This window comes from Toxotes jaculatrix, chromosome 20 (genome assembly GCF_017976425.1).
Source record: "Toxotes jaculatrix isolate fToxJac2 chromosome 20, fToxJac2.pri, whole genome shotgun sequence".
Classification (NCBI taxonomy): Eukaryota; Metazoa; Chordata; class Actinopteri; family Toxotidae; genus Toxotes; species Toxotes jaculatrix.
In genome coordinates this window covers 13,286,718-13,305,579 of record NC_054413.1, presented here as the reverse complement: position 1 = coordinate 13,305,579, position 18,862 = coordinate 13,286,718, and the positions used below count along the sequence as shown (strand labels likewise).

The 18,862-nt window shown below is 41.4% G+C and overlaps 1 protein-coding gene across 1 annotated transcript; it reads right to left on the bottom strand.

The window, feature by feature from the left end:
* Positions 1 to 8,859: 8,859 nt before the first annotated feature.
* On the bottom strand, positions 8,860 to 18,597 carry eef1e1 (eukaryotic translation elongation factor 1 epsilon 1). Its single transcript, XM_041065865.1, has 4 exons — positions 18,475 to 18,597; positions 17,477 to 17,674; positions 13,974 to 14,069; positions 8,860 to 11,008 (listed from the first exon to the last, which is right to left on the bottom strand). The coding sequence occupies exons 1-4, from the start codon at positions 18,556 to 18,558 to the stop codon at positions 10,865 to 10,867; spliced, it is 522 nt and encodes a 173-aa protein (XP_040921799.1). The 5' UTR covers positions 18,559 to 18,597; the 3' UTR covers positions 8,860 to 10,864.
* Between the last annotated feature and the right edge of the window lie 265 nt (positions 18,598 to 18,862).

Sequence of the window (18,862 nt, the reverse complement as noted above, 5' to 3'; positions counted from 1 at the left end):
GTTTACACCAGAGATCAGCTGTTAGACCTCAAGCCGGCTTTTTCACTGACAAGGCAAGAGGAGATCCCTGTTGAAATTTGGCATAAGACACACCGGGGATGCAGAGGAAACAAAAAGTTACGGAGGAAGAGGGAGGCTCTGAAACATCAAAGGAGAAGTTTTAAGCCTTGTCTCCCCTCTATCATCATGGGGAACGTGAGATCCCTCGCAAATAAGATGGACGAGCTGATGCCACTGGCCCAGAGTCAGAGGGAGTATCGTGAGTGTAGTTTGATGTGCTTCACGGAGACATGGCTGCACCAGGATGTTCCTGATGATAATGCTACCATCAGGGGCTCCCACACGCTCCGTGCCGACAGAGACTGCGTCAGGAGCGGTAAGCACAAAGGGGGAGGGCTTGCCGTTCTGGTGAATAATCGGCGGTGTAAACCCGCTCACATCACCGTGAAGGAGCGCATCTGCGGCCCGGATGTTGAACTGTGTGCTGTCGGTCTTTGTCCATATTATCTGCCCAGGGAGTTTTCTCATGTTATCATGGTGGCAGTTTATGTTCCCCCCTCTGCAAACCTCACGTGACGTGAATGACGTCACAGCGTGTGATGTCATTCACTCTGCAATAGCCCGGTTACAGACTCAGCACCCGAGTGCATTCATTGCTATCTCGGGTGACTTCAACCATGTTAATTTGGACTCCACACTTCCCACTTTCGCACAGTTTGTGAGCTGCCCTACCAGGGAAGGAAGAACAATAGACCTGCTGTATGCTAATGTAAAGGATGCTTACAGCTCTTCCACCCTCCCCCCACTGGGCAGGTCAGATCACAACCTGGTTCACCTCACCCCCTGCTATGTGCCTCTTGTCAAGAGTCAGCCTGTAACTTCAAAGACTGTGAGGAGATGGACAGACGAGGCTAAGGAGACACTTCAGGGCTGCTTTGAGGTGACAGACTGGCAGGCACTTTGTGAGCCCCATAGTGACGACATTGATGGGCTCACTGAGTGCATCACAGGATACATGAACTTCTGTGTGGACACCACTGTCCCAGCCAGGACAGTCAGTTGTTACCCCAACAACAAGCTGTGGGTAACAAGGGATATTAAAGCCATTCTGAACGACAAGAAGAGGGCGTTCAGAGCTGGCAACAAGGAGGAGGTGAGGAAAATACAGGCAACTCTGAAATCCAAGATCAGAGAGGCCAAGGAGAAGTACAGGAAGAAGTTGGAGGGGAAACTTAAGCATAACAACATGAGAGAGGTGTGGAGTGGCATGAGGACGATCACTGGTTACCAGCCAAGAAACGGCAGAGGAGCTGACGGCAGCGTGGAATGGGCAAATGAGCTGAATCTGTTTTTTAACAGATTCGACAGAGTGACCCCAGATCACCCCCAGCGCCCCAGCTATGTGGAGTTTTTCACTATGTCTTCAACATAAGTCTCAGTCTTCAGAAGGTCCCCATGTTGTGGAAGACATCATGCCTTGCTCCTGTACCAAAGACACCGCGTCCCAGCGACCTCAAGGATTACAGACCTGTTGCACTGCCGTCACACATAATGAAGATTCTGGAGAGACTCATCCTGGAGCAGCTCCGACCTGTGGTCCAACCTCTGTTGGATCCCCTTCAATTTGCCTACCAGCCCCGTCTTGGAGTGGACGACGCCATCATCTACCTGCTCAACCAAGTCTACACCCACCTGGACAAGCCGGCGAGCACGGTGAGGGTCATGTTTTTTTACTTCTCCAGTGCATTTGACACCATCAGGCCGACTCTACTGGGTGAGAAGCAGACAACGATGCAGGTGGATGCCCCACTGGTGTCCTGGATTGTGGACTACCTGACTGGCAGACCACAATACGTGCGCTTGCAGTGCTGTATGTCAGACAGAGTGATCAGCAACCCCGGGGCTCCACAGGGGACCGTCCTCTCTCCCTTCCTCTTCACTCTCTACACCACTGATTTCAGATACTGCACAGAGACCTGCCACCTTCAGAAGTTTTCTGACGACTCTGCAGTAGTAGGATGTATTTCAGGTGGTGATGAGAATGAGTACGGGACTGTGGTTGACATCTTTGTCGCATGGAGCAGGAGAAATCACCTGCAGCTCAATGTGACAAAGACAAAGGTGGTGGACTTGAGGAGGACCAAGGCTATGGTGACCCCTGTTCCCATTCAAGGGGTCAATGTGGACATGGTGGAGGAGTACAGGTACCTGGGGGTGTACCTGGATTGCAAACTGGACTGGTCCAAAAACGTGGACAATGTGTACAAAAAGGGCCAGAGCCGTCTCTATTTTCTGAGACGGCTAAGGTCCTTCAACATCTGCCGAACGATGCTGCAGATGTTCTGTGAGTCTGTGGTGGCCAGTGCCATCCTGTACGCTGTTGCCTGCTGGGGCAGCAGCCTGAGGGTAAAGGACACTAACAGACTCAATAAGATCATCGAGAAGGCCAGCCATGTTGTGGGGGAGGAACTGGACTCACTAAATACAGTGTTGGAGAGAAGAGTGTTGTCCAAAGTTAGGACAATATTGGTCTCTCCTTCACACCCTCTCCACCATGTGCTGATCAGTCACAGAAGCTCGTTCAGCAACAGACTCATTGTTCCACGCTGCACAACAGAGCGACACAGGAAATCATTCCTGCCTGTCGCAATCAAGATATATAATTCAGAACTCTAAAAAAAAAACAAACAAAGAAAAAAACCTCATGTATACTGTGTATACATCATTTTGAAACAGTTAAAACACATACCTCATGTATCAAGGAACTTTATTGTCATACCAGGACATTTACATGTCATGGTACGAAATTAGTTCTCAGGTCCCAGTTTAAGCCATTCAGAGCAAGACGTGAACAAGAATGAAATATAAACATAAGGGCAATAATATAGACATTAGAGTAGAAAATATAAACATAAACAGAGTAGAAAAATAAATATGAACATTAGAGAAATAAAATAAACATTAGAGCAGAAATATATAGACACTGTGAAATTTAAACAATTAACAATTAAATAAAGTAAAAATAAGATAAGATAAGGAAGCCGAAGTTAGCACGTGCGTAAATACTCATGTGCAAGTAGGAGGTAGTGGTAGTGCAGAGGTAGTCTGTGTATTGCACCTATAGGAACGTGTTGCCCTATGATGGCCAAGTATTGCACTTAGTGAGACAAATAAAGTGTTGTAGTGCAGGACTGTCAGTGTGTGGTGAGAAGGGGAAGGGGGTGGGGGGGGGGGGGGGGGGGGGGGAATCTACAGGGCAGGGCTAGAGTTCAGCAGTCTTACAGCTTCAGGGAAGAAGCTGTTCCTGAGCCTGGTGGTCCTGCTCCGGATGCTCCTCAGCCGCCTGCCTGAGGGGAGGGGTTGGAAGAGAATAATGCAAATAAGAAGATGTATAGAAGAAGATATATATATATACACATATACACATATACACATACATATATATACATATATATACATATATATCAATGTTCAATTCCTTCTTCATTTTTCACTTGGGAGTGTGTAAGTAACAAAAGAATTTCCCTACGGGGATTAATAAAGTTTTTTCTGATTCTGATTCTGAACCACGCCCTAATTTATGTACGAATTTTAAGCCTAAATAACACTAAAACAGTTGTGGTACAAAAAATCCCCCCCCCCAACAGTGTTCATGGAGGTGGAAACTATCAACAGAGACCAAAAACAAAAAAATGTACCAGGCTGTAAATATGTTTTTTTAGGCTGTAAAGTGGGCTATTTTAACATGGGGGTCAATGGAGGATTGCTCAGTTCTGGAGCCAGCCCCCAGCGGCAGCCGAGGAACTGCAGCTTTTTGAACGCGGAAGTGATCCTCACTGCTGAAACCTACAACTCTCCCCTTGACTGTAACACAGGCTCATTTAAAGGACCAGTGTGTAGGATTTAGTGGTATCTAGCAGTGAGGTTGCAAGCTGCAACCAAATGAACATCCCTCCCCTCACTTCTCCCTTTCCAAGTAGGGGAGGATCTACGGTAGCCTTCAGGTAACATAAAAATGGCCCCTCTCTAGAGCAAGTGTTTGTTTTGTCCGTTCTGGGCTACTGTAGAAATATGGAGGTGCACCCACTCCCTATGCAGATATGAAGGGCTCATTCTAAGCTAACGAAAACAGTTATGCTTGGTTTCAGGTGATTCTACACAAATGAAAACATAGGGGACTAGGACCCAAATGCACGACCCCTCACATGTAGTCAAAAATAATAATTTTATTCTAACAAATTAGCAAAATAAAGGATCACCCAAACGGGGAATAAGACAAGAAACAAAAATACAAAACGTGAACACAAAATCATTCTAGTGAGGAAAAAGACTGAACCACCTGAGAAACCAAATTCAACCAAGAAACAAAGTAACAAAAAATGATACACAACCTGACTTGACACAAGATGACTTGGGATAACTCACTAGATCGTTAGACATGAGACAAGAGACAAGGGCATGAGACAAAAAAAAAACTGACAAAAACACAGGGAAACCACAAGGCTTAAATACACAGGACAAAGGGAAACAGGTGACACCAATTAGGGCAGGGCAGACAATCACAGTCGGGAAACCAAACACAGAGAGGAAGTAAAACAAGACATGATACAAAAGGAATATACTTTCAAAACAAAACAAAACTGAAACTGAAAACGTCCAAAAGTCCACAAAAGAGTTCAAAACAAAATCAGAGTTCCAAAAACAGCCCCCTTAGGGGCTAGTCATGACAGTTAAGAATACTTTTTGTTTCATGTAAATTAGACAGTAAATATATCTAAAATGGCTAAAATTTGTAGTTAAATTTATGTGACTCCGAAAATAATACCATTTTTTAAAAATCGTGAATGAGTTTTTTTTTTTAACTCATTCACGAGTGGGTTGACCATTTTCTTCTCTTTTTTTTGCCTCCTCCACCCTTAATTCACCTCTTACCCCCAGGCCAAAACCATGTTTTCCATCATCATGGTTGCATTGCCACACACACACACACACACACTCAGAAAAATGTGAAGAGGCGGCAGCTGAGCAAGATCAAAAGAACGGGTGAGGAGCGATCGAGGTGGCTAATTCAACAGTCATCTGTGTGTGTGTGTGAAAGTGAGGTGCAATCTTGTGCAAACTCCTTGCCCCAGGTCACACATATGTACTTTAGCACTTACGTGCCGAATCAGCCACCCATCTCTCTGATTGATGAGCTGAGTGGTTGCATCTCGTAAAACTCTCGTCCTGCTGCACACCTGGGATCCTTGTGCAATACAAGGTGAGGCTGTGTCTTGCAAGAGGTAAAGGGAGGTAGAGAGAATAAAAACAACTTGTAAAGTTGTTAGCATGAATACATATGTAAGGTAAAATAGTCTATTTACAGCAGTGATATAAAAACATAATCTGAGGTAAGCAACCGAGCAGATGTCTGATTCACTTGTTACAGTAATGATGTACTATTCTATAGATGATGATGAAAGAGACACACACACATTAGCTATAATGTTATGACTACATTATACGCCTGTGGTGTAGGAACAGACCCTACACATGGAGACACTGCAAGTACCGTATACAGTAAGTCCTTAATGCAGAAGTATAAATGAAGCTAAACAAACTACGAAAGCATGACTTGTAGCAAAATTTAATATCTACATGACTAAGACTATCAAATCATCCCCTGACATCCCAGGTGTTTTATTAGGTGAGGGTTTCCACAACCCCAGAAGAATAAAAGGAAGTCTAATAAGGAAGTTTAATATTGTATTTGCTGAGCATCACTTGCCATTTTGACACTAACACCACCCCAGGAAAAAAAAAAAAAAACACCCCAAAACAGATAAACCAAGAATTAAGAGTGTATAAACAGTGTATAAATGCTCATAAGAAGTTAAAGAAGGTATTGTGTACTGGAGGTAGTAAATACTAATGATTGTCTATATTTTTATTATTTAGCATTTTTTCCAACAGTGACGTGCATGTATGTGAGCACATACAGCACGTCCCCACTCTTTGAGAGGTAAAGACACATCTCTCTCCTTCGTTTCTATAGGAATAACTTCACTGCAAGAACATGTGAAAAACTCCTTCATAGTGTCCTTCATAATTGCATTCTTGCTAATACACTCATGTAACTGCAACAGACAATCAGATGCCATCTTTACAGGCACATGGTACAACTGTCACAATGTGTAACAGCATGATGAAGCAAGTCCTGTCGAAAGATCTTAAGACATGCTAACACTCCCCTCACCACCGCAGTGTTGATTGTACCACTGAATCGCTGAGCGAGACACGGCAAGCCCTGTCTTAGCCATGTCATGGAAGGTGTATTTTCTTCTCCCTGATGTTAAGAATTAATGAAGGGTGGCGGTGTGGGTAGAGTGGGGTTGTCTATGCTAATATGGTTAGTAAACTTGAGGCGACAAAGGTGTTGGGCAGTGGAGCGACATTGATAAAACGTAAACCCTTCACTCTTTACTCTCATCATTAAGTGAAAGCTGTGGCACCCGCTAGAAATGTATCCTGCTTTTGGCTTCCTGCAGGACACTGACTGTACTCATCATGTCACGATCGCAATGAGTACATATCGCCTCCAAATTTTCAGGAATGAACTCCCATTTTCCATTCTTTTCCCTGTTTCATAGTACAATACAGTATCACTTTTATGCATGGATGATCCAAGATTTTCTCCAAGATAGCGTATTGTCTGATTGTCAACTTTTGGGTAGGACAGACCAATATCGCACAGTGTATGGGGGCCTTCAGACCACTATGACCCCCCTGTTTATTAGATTTAGTGGGACTTCTGAATCTGTGCTGTAGGAGTTGATAATGAATCTTTCATTGGCACATGAAATATAAACTTTTGCAGTTCAGTTGAACCTGCACGCTGGTTAAAAGGCAAAGCTAAGTGCCATTTTTATGAAGTTGTCACCTTTTTTTTTTACCTTCTGCTCTTTTATATCTTGCTCAAGAGAGAAGGAGCCAAGGAGAGAGAGCACCACTCTTTTCCATAGCTCCATTGTGAGAGAAGTCATCAGTAAATCTTGATGATAACCATTCCTTAATGACTTTGAATGAAGTGAAGAAATTTTGTTTTATAAATAGGCCTAAATGTGGGAATGCATTGGTTTTTATTTTGAAAATATAAAAATCTGATAAAAGAAGAAACTATTTTTGCAACACAAACTCAATGTATTTTTAGTGATTTTAATTATTTTGAGCTGTCCTTTCAGAAACTGAAAAGCTCTAGCTTCATTTGTGGTGCCACTCAACAAGTAGCCCTATTTCTTTTTTTTTGTACCATAAATAGCAATTCTTCTAAGCTGTAAAACAATACAACATGTTTAAAAACTATTCCAGTGGTTCTTTCTGTAAAAAGTAGTGTAGATGCTGCCATTCCTCTGAGTCTAAATGAAAATTGCTAGCATCTAAAAGCAGGGGTCCACATTTCCTTGTGAGTTACTCAGGTGAGTACCAGGAGATGGTGTTTGGTACTCACCCCATATGTAGCGTGGCCTAAATAAGTGCAGTCTTCCTCACTGTCTTCCTCGGTGTTGCCCCCACTGTCTTGTTCACTGTTTTGTGATGTCCTCAGAACCATCAAAAAGCATCCCCAAAAATTCAGCAGACTGCAGCTTGGCTCATAACTCCCTGCTGATGGTGTGAGCGATGCTCTGCACGATCTGTGTGGCCCCTTCGCGTTAATGATATGTCATTAGTTGGTAGGTGGTGGGAGCCCAGTTGGTGAGTGACTGGGTCTTGAGTGTGTTAATTCAAGGCCATGGCAGAGGGCGATTTCTGCAGAGGGTCATTTCTTTTGTCTTCAGAAGTTGGTGGGCAGGCCATCACTAATTGGTGCCTCTGTGCTGGCTACCTGCTGTGGCCTCATCACTGCAACTGTGGAACCTGACTGTGAGACCATACCACAAGAGCATTTTTAGATCCTGCCAACAGCGGGCACAGAGCCACACAAAAACACAAGTCTTGCAAAAATTTACTGATTAATCATCACTGTATATTTAAGAGTTGGAGTCATTTTTAAATACCTTGAAGAATATCTTGTAGAAACACATTAATGGTAATAAAAGGTCCACTCCAGACTTCCGGTGCTGCTGCTGCGAGTGGCAGCCTTTGAAGCAGCCCTGTGTGTGTTTTGTGCTTTTGTCACATTTGTTTACTTTCTATACTATGGATATGCTTTCTTGAATTTCCCTTGGGGATGAATAAAGTATCTATCTATCTAAAGTTTAGCTTAGGCTTTATAATGAGGTGGTGGGGGGTGGGGGTATGTGATAGACACAAGATACTCAAAATAAAGTTTTCCAGATTTCATGAAAATATTGGCATATACATATATATGTGTGTGTATAAAAAATCAGCCAGAACGGAGTACGCATGGGTCAGAACATCAACATGTCGATGGATGTCCATCACAGCTGGTGTGATCCCATGGCAAGGTGGTCTCTAGTTTGAATATTTAAAGAGATCAGTCACATTTAAAGAGATTTGAACTGACCCCAATATTCATTATTTAAATCTTGCTGTTTTTAACTCAATTTTTTTACATTCTTTCTAATTTAATGGTCTATAGATTTAAGTGTATTGTATTTAAATATCTATATTAAGATACTGTGATAGGTACAATAAAGAGTGCATCTTTACTTTTTTAGTGAAGTATTTTGCAAAAAAAAAAAAAGTCCTCTCTGCTCTCCATAACAAAAATATTTTTAACCTTGGAAGGTCTTTAACCATGGCATGACACAAACACAAGTGATTTTTTCAAGCTGCAATTTTTGCGGGCAAAACTTGATTATTTACACCTCAAAAATAAGAACAACTTGTCTAATGCTGCGCATTTGAAACTGCATTCCAACTGAATGTTTACATAATCAAGAGGACAAGGGCTTCTTTAATGATAGACCACACCATATACTGTTCCAACTAGTCACAAGCCTCTCTCAGTTGACTCCAAGCTGTTTTTATCTTTCACATCTTCTTCTTAACACTTGCCACAAACACACAAGCGAGCTGTCTTACGGAAGTTCATTGAACAATAACTCTGTCTTCTGGCTGGTTTATACACAAACCAAATTCTTGGAGAATACAAAAAGTAAACTGAAAGAGATGCGAAAAATCAGGGGTCATGAGTTGCATATCCCTTTGATTTACTGGCACAGGATGAACATCATACAACAGATAATGAAATCACTGCTGCTGTAAGAAACAGACGCAGCGATATGTAGAGCCTGGCTGAAGTGGGAGCACTTAAAAAGAGGAAGACAGTAAAGAATAACAAACACTGACGCAAAAACAAAACCCGCCAAGAAATATCCTTAGACTAGCAATGTCAATTTTTGTGCTCAATGATTTTAGTCAGTATGTTTCTTGTAAAAGTTTGATTTATCTGCAAAAGCAATGGAACTAAGATTCCAATAAGAGTTATTTCTCTAATCAGAACTCTTTTTCCTTTGTCTAACTACCTTCACATTACTTTACAGATTCTCCTGCCGTAACTTGACCTGTTAATGATGCTAACAGCAAACACTGAGCCAGCAACAGTAAGGCTTTCGGAGCCACGGATCATTGTTCACATGTCACCAAAAGATCCCTCGGCCTCTGGGTGCTCTTTTTCTCTCTGTGTGGCCTCCCTCCCTCTCTCTCCAGTAGCCCCATGGGAGCGTAAGGGTTGAAATGACACACAGTGGCTGACTGTCGCCCAGGGGCCTGGGTTCTGGCCTTGGCTGGCTGGATCTGTGTGGCAGCTGGTGAGCCCGCTGCCCTCTCTCTGGCCTGCAGCATCAACAGTGGTGGTAGTGGGACTGATTGGAACCTCACTCTGATCTCTGACTCTGCGGCTGATGCTCAACTGCTCACTACTGCCCACACAGCTGGTGAGGATGTGGTACAGAGAGCGGTATGTAATCAGGAACACACACACACACAAAAAGAGAAACTAAACTGTCCAGAGAAATGGCTGTGAGTTGGAGTTGTGACAGACATAAAATCCTAACAAAAAATAAAAACACCACAGTCCTGATAGGGTGACTGATTAGATTCATCAGGGCAGAGAGATGGCAGAGAATTGTGGACTCAGTACTTGCTGTGGTCATTATGGGGTTATGGTATTGAACCAACCACCACATTTATTCGGACAAACTGTTGAAGTAAGATGAAGGAAGATGCTTTTCCTAAGGACATGATGCACAACTAGTTAAAGTCTTCTTGGAACCTGTAATACTTCTAATTGCATTCTCAGTGCTCAGATGCACAAGATTTACCTGCTAATAGTATTTGCTTTTCACTTCACTGTGAAATGTACAGCCTTCCCTTAGAAAACAAACATAGAACTGTAGGGTTCCAAAGTCCCGCAAAATTTGCCAACAAAAAACACCAACTGTGTCACATCATTGCTCCCTCACTACCGAGGACAACAAAGTTCTTATAAATAGTGTTAGCATGATTAAATAATTGGTTAAGAGATTCTTCTTGCTTCTACTCCCAACTTATTCCACTCCCAAATTATTAAAAACACTGACATTTTTTGTAAGATTATGAACCAAGCTACATTTTTATTACCAAGTATTCCCTTAATAGAATTTCTGTACCTCAAACAGACCTCCCTGGATAAATACGTTTTAAAAGAGCTAACAGAGTTCAGAAATATCACAAGAAAAAGACATAAAGGCAGGAATCATGACCCAAAAAACTAAAAAAAAAAAAAAAAAAAAAAGACAGCTAGAAATAACTGGGGAAACATCCTCAACTTGTAACAATGATGGAATACACTCTTGCATTTTAGAAAATAATTTGCCAGGGACCGGTCAAAAGGACAGAGTTGCGACGGGCTGGGTCAGCCTGGGTTGGGTCTGATCAAGTCTCAGTGATGCCTAGTGCTATAAATTCTGTTCCTGAGCACAACTACTGGAGAGAGGTGGCGTCGGACACCAGGGTAATGCTGGATGTGGTCGAACCACCGCGTCACATTCACATACTGTTCCTTCTCCTGGATGGCTAAGTCCACCTGGGTGTGACATGAAAGAAAGGAAAACAATTTGCCACTGAACATGAAAGGTACTGAGTATACAGTATATAATGCTGGCTTTAAAATGACCTATGCAGAGAGCGCTTTCACTGTGCGTGCAACTCTTTTACTAACACACTCATTTCACACATCAATGGGCACATGGCAGCTTTGCCCATTGATGACCAAGGACACCTCAATACAGTGGACAACCCACTCTGCCTCCTGAGCCACAGCAGCCCATGAAAGATGTAGGATATCCACTTAACAATACTAAGGCTATACCTGAACCAGAACTTTCCAGGTAGTATCGGAGTCTCCAGTTCAGGTCGGGTGTTGTACTCAATCTCTGTATTTTATTTTGTCTGCTCTTTTTTATTTATAGATACAGTATGTTTTAATGTTTGCAAATAAGGCTGATTATTTAGTACTGACAGTCTCTGACAGAAAAGTAATTTTGCTGGCTTTGCTAGCATACAGCACCAGAGCAGAGAGCACTGAAGTACCAAACAGGAATGAGTTGTGTTGCCCTCTATTTCCTTTATTTGCTGTTCTGTGATTTTAAGACTAGGTTTGTAAAGGTTTATAGCCTGCCATGCTGTTATTCTGCACTGCTCTGTGTACTATGACGAAAAAAAAAAAAAAAAAAAAATAAAATAAAATAAAATTTAAAAAAAGTCCAGTGATTTGATGGACAAAGTAAGCACTCACCCGGGGGCTTTTCCACTGATTATTCGATTCATAGACACTGGGCAGCCATTCATTGGGTTGGCAGCCATAACAAAATACCATGTATAGTGTTACAAATTTCCTGTGAATGCCTTTAAGGTCATTAAAATTAGTCTGCTATATATGAGGACACTGTATACAGGCTTTTGAAAAAAAGATGCCCTTGACCACAGAGTAAAGGGATGGCTTTAATAATACTACTACTACTACTACTAATAATAATAATAGTACTTTGAGCCCATCAGGAAAATGGCAGTCACGGCGTAAATGCAAGACAATTTCAGCCAGTTCTGATGTGAGCTTTTGAGTATCCAAAGCCCCTCAAAAAGGCAATTAAGCTAAGGAATATAAACAATAATGACAATGACAGTAACAATAATAATAAAAATAATGATAGTACTAATAATAGATTCTGGAGGAGTTCGGAAAAGTTGGTTTTATTTTGCAATTTTGCAAAAGTCAAAAAAGGGGAAAAAAAAGAAATGGGAGCAGCCTATGTGGGCTAGCCACTCTGCGTTGCATGGGTCGGGCCCAGCCCCCTCAGACTTGGACCCTAATTAGAAAACAAACACTGTTCTATAAGTAAGCTGAGACAGGATTGAGATAGAATGTCTTGCAGTTTTGCTAAGTCGGTGGTGTCAAATTTATACATAGAGCATATTTTAAGACCAAAGAGAAATTTTAGAAATAGGTAAATAATTAAATCTAACAAAAAATAAATATATAAATAATTGTATCAAATAAAACTAAAACATTTTTATCAAGACATCAAAACACCAAGCATGATAACACAACTGTTGTTGCGGTGATAAAGGGATAATTCACTTTTTAAATAAGCTTCTTTGATGACACAGTTTGACTGTTATCCAGTTTTTAAGTCAAAGATTATTCATGTGTTGGCCGATTAATTGACTATTAGGTTTTTCCTGCTCCAAACTATCATTATTATATCACCCTTTAAAAATCCACTATTGGTCAACCTGTGTCTCACTCCTCACACAGAATTAGTATTGCGAAAGCAGTGCAGGATGGAAAAAGCATCAACTGACTGTAGTGCAAAGCTTATTAAAGTGATCTAGGAACTGTCAATGTTTAACAAATTTCTGTCAAAGTCACGCCTTCCTTTTACTGCACAATGCAGGATGTCCTTGGAAAATAAATCATTATTTAGGTGTGTGCTTTTTCATTATCTAATTAACTGAAATATGTAAATTCCTCACTAAGACAACAATCCAGCCTAAAACCATTCTAGCATCAGTCAGGTTTAATGTCTGTGCCGCTCTGTTCTCCATGAATTGAACATCAGGACAGGCTGTGGTTAAGGGTTGGGCTAGCTGACCCCTTGTCCCCGAGGTTAAAAAGCACACTGACTGCAAACCAAAGTGACGCTCCTCTGCCTGGTGGCGGAAGGCAATCTTTCATTTCTGCCACAACCACTGACATCTCTCAACATGTGATGTCTTCCTCCCTCCATCTTCCTCTGTCTTTCCCATTTCTGAACTCACTTTTTTTTTAAATCCTGGAAGGCATAACAAACTTACTTGTCCCTGGTCTGGCTGAAGGCTGAAGACATTACTTTGTGCCACATCACTTTATTTCTTTGAAGAGAAGTGAGAATGTGTTTATAATCCGTGTGTTCATTGCCAACTTGTTCTTGATGCCCTTTGGCCATGTGACTGGTCTAATTGTGTGTTATGCACTGTGACAAATTGCTTATTAAAGTTGTGATTTGACTGAAATAAGGGCTGATAGGGTAGGAAAAGGATATGTGAAGGGATGGATGGATGGGTAACTCCTTGGTAAATGGTGGTGAGAACAGTATGAGGACACAATAAATCAGTCAAATTTATCCCTGAATTTACAATCCCACAGGACTTTGGGAAAGTTCTGTGGGATTTCATATTCTTCTAAGTGTTTCTTCAAAGTTTAGCTTCAGTCATTATTATTTACAAAAATATTTAAATAAATCCTAGTGGTGTACCTAAATAAGTGACTCTATTTGAGAAGCATGTTAACCCTGGCCATTGTTTAAACTTTGCCAATTTTTTTTTTTACCCTAACCCAAAATCTAAGTAATCCATACCATTAACTAGCTCTAGATTGCTTTTCATTAAGCTGCAGCACTTGAAACTCATACGTTTTAGCATCACATTACAGTTTAAGTAATTGTAAGCACCCAGAAAACCTGCAATTCTGTGACACGTGGGTGAAATAAGTGAGAAAAAAGGCAACTTACTATTAGAGGTTGAATTCCATAGTAGACGAGAATATCGGATAATGTGAGCTGGTTTTCGGCTAGGTAAGCCTTGTCTTGCAGGTAGAGGTTGAGGTCCTAAAAGAGAAGATTTCAACACATAATCACCTATGCAAATTTCATGTCTTACAATTAAACAATGCATTATGGTAAGTATTTCTATCTAAGTACATTTTAGATAAAGAAAAGAAGTTGGATGGGGGGGCAGGGGGCTATATTAAGTGGTTAAGTATTTGTGGTTTGTTGGTTGATGCTTCTCCTTCCACATTGTTACTGATGCCTTTTCTTCATTATACCCTATGTACAAATAGAGGCACATCTAGCGTGAATTCAGCTGCCATACACCACACTCTTGCACATGACTGTAATGTTTTACCTAAAAACCCATATTTGAATGTCTTTGTTCATCAGCTGAGATATTGAAACGTGAAATTTTAACACAGTCAGAGAAAGTAAAAGTTGGCTTTCCTTCTGGGTTGCTGACACTGGCGTCATCCAGACATGGGAGCTGCGTGTAACAGAATGGTCAACGGAAACAATCTGTGCTGCTCTGCCTTGCACTGTCTGCTGTCACGCTGCCCTCTGCCCTCTGCTTTCATCATCCATTTCTACTTCTTCCACCAAATGGAAAAAGTAGACCAAACCACGTTTTGTGGTTTGGTCATGTTAAGACAACTTCGTTTGTAAACTTTAAAGCCTGCCACACTGTTGCTCCTGCTCTGTGTACTGTGAGGTAACAAAAAAAAACAAAAAAAAGGACTGCAGTTAGTTGACTTGGGGTTTTCTCAACTGATGAATCGACTCATCGACTTTCAGAAGATTGCCCTAGATCCTAGTTTGCATGTATGTCTGTTTGTTGTGCTATGTGAATAGGAATAATATGTAACCTGAGGGGGTAAGGCCTCTCTTCTTGTGACTTTGTACAGATGCGTACAAAAAAGGCTATTTGTTAACTCCACTACCAAATGGCTACAGCTCTTGCTTGCAAATCTAATGAAGCTGTCCTAAACTTGGACAGCATGATGTTTATTTTTCAGTCTATGTCTGTGTGTTCAAAGCTGTGCATGGAAGTGCTGGTCCCAAGGGAAGGGACCATCTTTAGCACTTGTACATTGTGCGAAGGAAACCCTCTATGCACACAGAACATCTTGGGGGCAAATGGAGTTATTGTGCAAGAGTGGGTGATGCCAAACAAAGCATGAAGACTGCAGACTTCCTCCCCTTCCACAATCAGATCCTCGCTTTTCCTCGCCAACAGCCATGGAGCTGAAGCCCAGTCAAGCATCACAGGAGAGACCGTTCTCCTGCCACCCCCACCCAGCACATGGAAGTCTAAACCTGGTCTCTTATCTACCTGCACCGTCCTTAACTGCACACTCTTATCATTAGTATATTCATACAAATGAATGCTGGCAAAACAGAAGGGTTTTAAACAGAGTACCACTGTACTACAATAGTTACACTTTCAGAAATTCCAACAAATATGAAAAAGTGAGCAAGAACTTGTCTGAATTTTTCATCCTATGAGTAGGTCATGTACAGGCTACATTACTACAGAAACAACTACTACTACTTCTGCTATTACAATTGCAATTCATTGCAAGTCTCTGTGCCCTTTTCTTTATGATGTACCACAATCTTGACACTGCAGAGACCATTTCCATTGTTGCTGCCTTTCTGTCTGTTTTCTATCTTTCATTTTGAGGGTGCATATGTTTCTTCCAAAAAAGAGACAGCCATCACAATTCAGAAATCACAAAACCTGTGATGAAGTACAAGGAGTTTGACTAAAGACAAAGTGGGAACTGACTAAGATGTATTAAGCTGTATGCTAGTGAATTTGCATCATAAAACCAATGATAAGAGTCATCTACCAAGCTAGCAGAAGATCATCCAGTACTAGCATAATTGGTTTAAGGTGGTGTGACAGACTTTTCCGACACTCAGCTAACTTTGGGTTCAGGGCCAAAGTGGCTCAGCTTGTTTACAGTCACATTACATGAGTGACAAGATGTTTACTTCTAAAGCAAGCCTGAGCTTGAAAAAAACATGAATTTATTATTTGCATCCTGGGGTGAGAAAGTTTAAGAACTCATGCCGTTGACAGTTTTTGTCTCTAGATAATTTAATGGGAGATGACTGGTGTGCTTGAAAGAAGAGCGTTAAGGATGTAGCTAAAGCAGCAGGACAGAACAGGGGGCCAACGGGCACCAGAGCTGAGCTGCTCAGGGCAACTTCCTTCTGTAAGTGGCACCATTAAAATATTTAAGAGGCCTGTCCAGATAACATGCTGCCACACAGCATGACTCCTCACCCATGCCACAACAGTGTGTTATGCTGAGAAGTGTGTGCACACATACACATAGACCAACACACACACACACACAGCCACTTCATGCTGACAGGACAGCGCCAAGAGGCGCCTAGCATCCAGCAGACCAATGGCTGACGATCCATCTCATGCTGACTGGCGTCAGGCATATTAAAACATTTTTCTCTGTCTTGTGGGGCCATGTCACTGAAGGGCAATACATCAGTCTGTATTCCTGTTGCTTGTGCCCACACACACACACACACACACACACACAGTAGGGCTGGGTGGTATAATGTCTTTTTAAGGTTTATACTGATATATTTTCAACCAAGATATAAGATGAGACAATACCGGTTATATCGATATAGTTTGATGTTGCATTACATAACCTCTTTCTTCTGTAAAGCTGAAGACCACACTACTAATTGTACCCTATTTTAAATTCAGTCTGTTCTTGCTGCTGAAAACAACTGAAAGAGATTCAGCGTTTCCCATACATAGGCTCTATTTGGGTGGCCTGATTAAGACCCACCCAGGTAGATAAAATCATGCAGAGTTTCATGCGCTTCAGTAACTGAGTGGAGACTAGCATCTAGTGGAGACTAGGCTAGCATCTGCCAATATGATTGCAAGTGAGGTGTTTAGGGGACATCTGTAAATTCTAACTAACCTGCATGAGTCTCTGCAAGCAGGCTGGTTACATGCTGCACCACCAACGCAAGTAAATTTTGAACCTGTAGGAAACACTGGATGGGCCTATTTCTATTTTTCATTTACATGTTTTGCATGAAACCCTGCAAAATTCTGATCACAGTCTTCTTTAACAAAATTGCCAGTGACATCTCACATGTGGCTTTGACTTACAACTGAACATTCAGCCCACTTTGTAGAAAATACCAAGATATATACTGTGAGTCGCCATTTGGCCTAAAAACACTGAGATATGATTGTTGGTTTATATTGCCCAGCCCTGGTGCATCATGGTTTAGCATTAGGGCTGACAGAGGGACATGAGAGAAACTGAGATGCTGGGAAGCATAATTCCAAGCAAGAAAAAAAAAACTGGGACAATCATAGAAATACCATACAGATTTAAGGCAAGGCAATACAACAGTATTTTCAAAGAACAAGAAAAAAATTTAAAGATTTCCTTGAATATAAGCTTCTCTACCTTAAGGATGGTCCTGATATCATCCTTTGTGCAGCCATTAAGCTTGGTGACCCTGTACTCCAGCCACTGCTGCACCACAGCCCTGCTCTCTGCAGTGTCACCCAACAGCTCTGGGCGCTTGGCCTCTTTCACCAGGTAACACGCAATTGTCACCAGCCCCACCAGTGGGGGGCCATTATTATTCTGTAACACAGGTACCTGAAGAGAGAGGTGAGACAGAGAGGGCAGTAAGATGGAGAGAGAGTGAAATAAGGAGGACAAAAATTGTGATTTCATTTTATTTAATTCAAGTTCAGACACAATTAACATTTCAACATTTCCACTTCTGTTTCAAAGACAGCAAAATGTCCTCTTGCCAAGTTCACAAATTCATGCAAGAACCCATTTCATGGAGTGTCACATATGACAAGTGATTGTTCACATTTCACTTGATCAAATATATTAATTAAATGAGACTGAAAATCTAAGCCAATATCCAGCTATGCAGTTTAATATCCAGATGTGTGCTCAATATAGAGATGAAGAAATAAAGCTGTTTTAGAAGCAACACATTTTGTTTATGCCTTTCTCGCTCTCTTTTACTCTCCTCCTTCTTTCAGTCGTAAGCATTGAAGATACAAACCGTTCAACTCCGTACAATCAACCTATGATAGACAGCTCACTGCACGCCTCGCTTTAGTTCAATAAATGGGCATGCGCAAAGCATGGAGCTATTTCTATTGTGCTAACGTATAGAAATAAATCAGCTGTCACCAAGTGCAGCTGCTTCGATTTAATCTGAATATCAAACTAATGAATAAAACCCACTGGGTATCAACTGATAATACAAGGTAGACTATTCTAAGAGTTCTGCCTATATTTCCAGCACACGAGTGCTGCTTGTTAGCATTCCCATGCTAACTGCCTTGTAGTCATACAGCAGCTTGCTAGCTTCCTTTCAAATAAAATAGCGGTTTAACGTCAGCAGTGGAAGTCACAACAATAAACCGTCATATCACCTTCTTTTCTCCTTGAGTACTGTACTTGTTCGGCTTTTTAAGTCCTAAATATTTCTCCAGCGATGATAACTCCCGTAACGCCATATCTGTGACAGTCGAATGGGGCAGACAGTACAATGTACGTGCGACCTGATTGGGTAGTGTCAGCGTAGAGTTTCATTGACAGGAAACTTAACCAATGAAAACATACAACGTGAGTCTGTCATCACGTTGCATCAGTGAATTCAGAATGAATGAGCCACCTAAAATAAAATAAAATAAAATAGTTAAAGAAAGGCACATTAACATATAAGAAAAATACTGGTATAAAGGTATTCAGAAATTGTATGCAAAAGAGTATGCTGTTAACTATAATAATTCTGTTCTAGTTATCAAAAAGCTGTATCGA

Bases quoted from the DNA above. Each gene is read 5' to 3' on its own strand.
- eef1e1 (XM_041065865.1), bottom strand. From the start codon at position 18,558: ATGGCGTTACGGGAGTTATCATCGCTGGAGAAATATTTAGGACTTAAA. The intron at 17,675-18,474 runs GTGATATGACGG...CTCTCTCTTCAG, and splicing joins GTACTCAAGGAGAAAAGAAG to GTACCTGTGTTACAGAATAA. The intron at 14,070-17,476 runs GTAGAGAAGCTT...CTTCTCTTTTAG, and splicing joins ATATCAGGACCATCCTTAAG to GACCTCAACCTCTACCTGCA.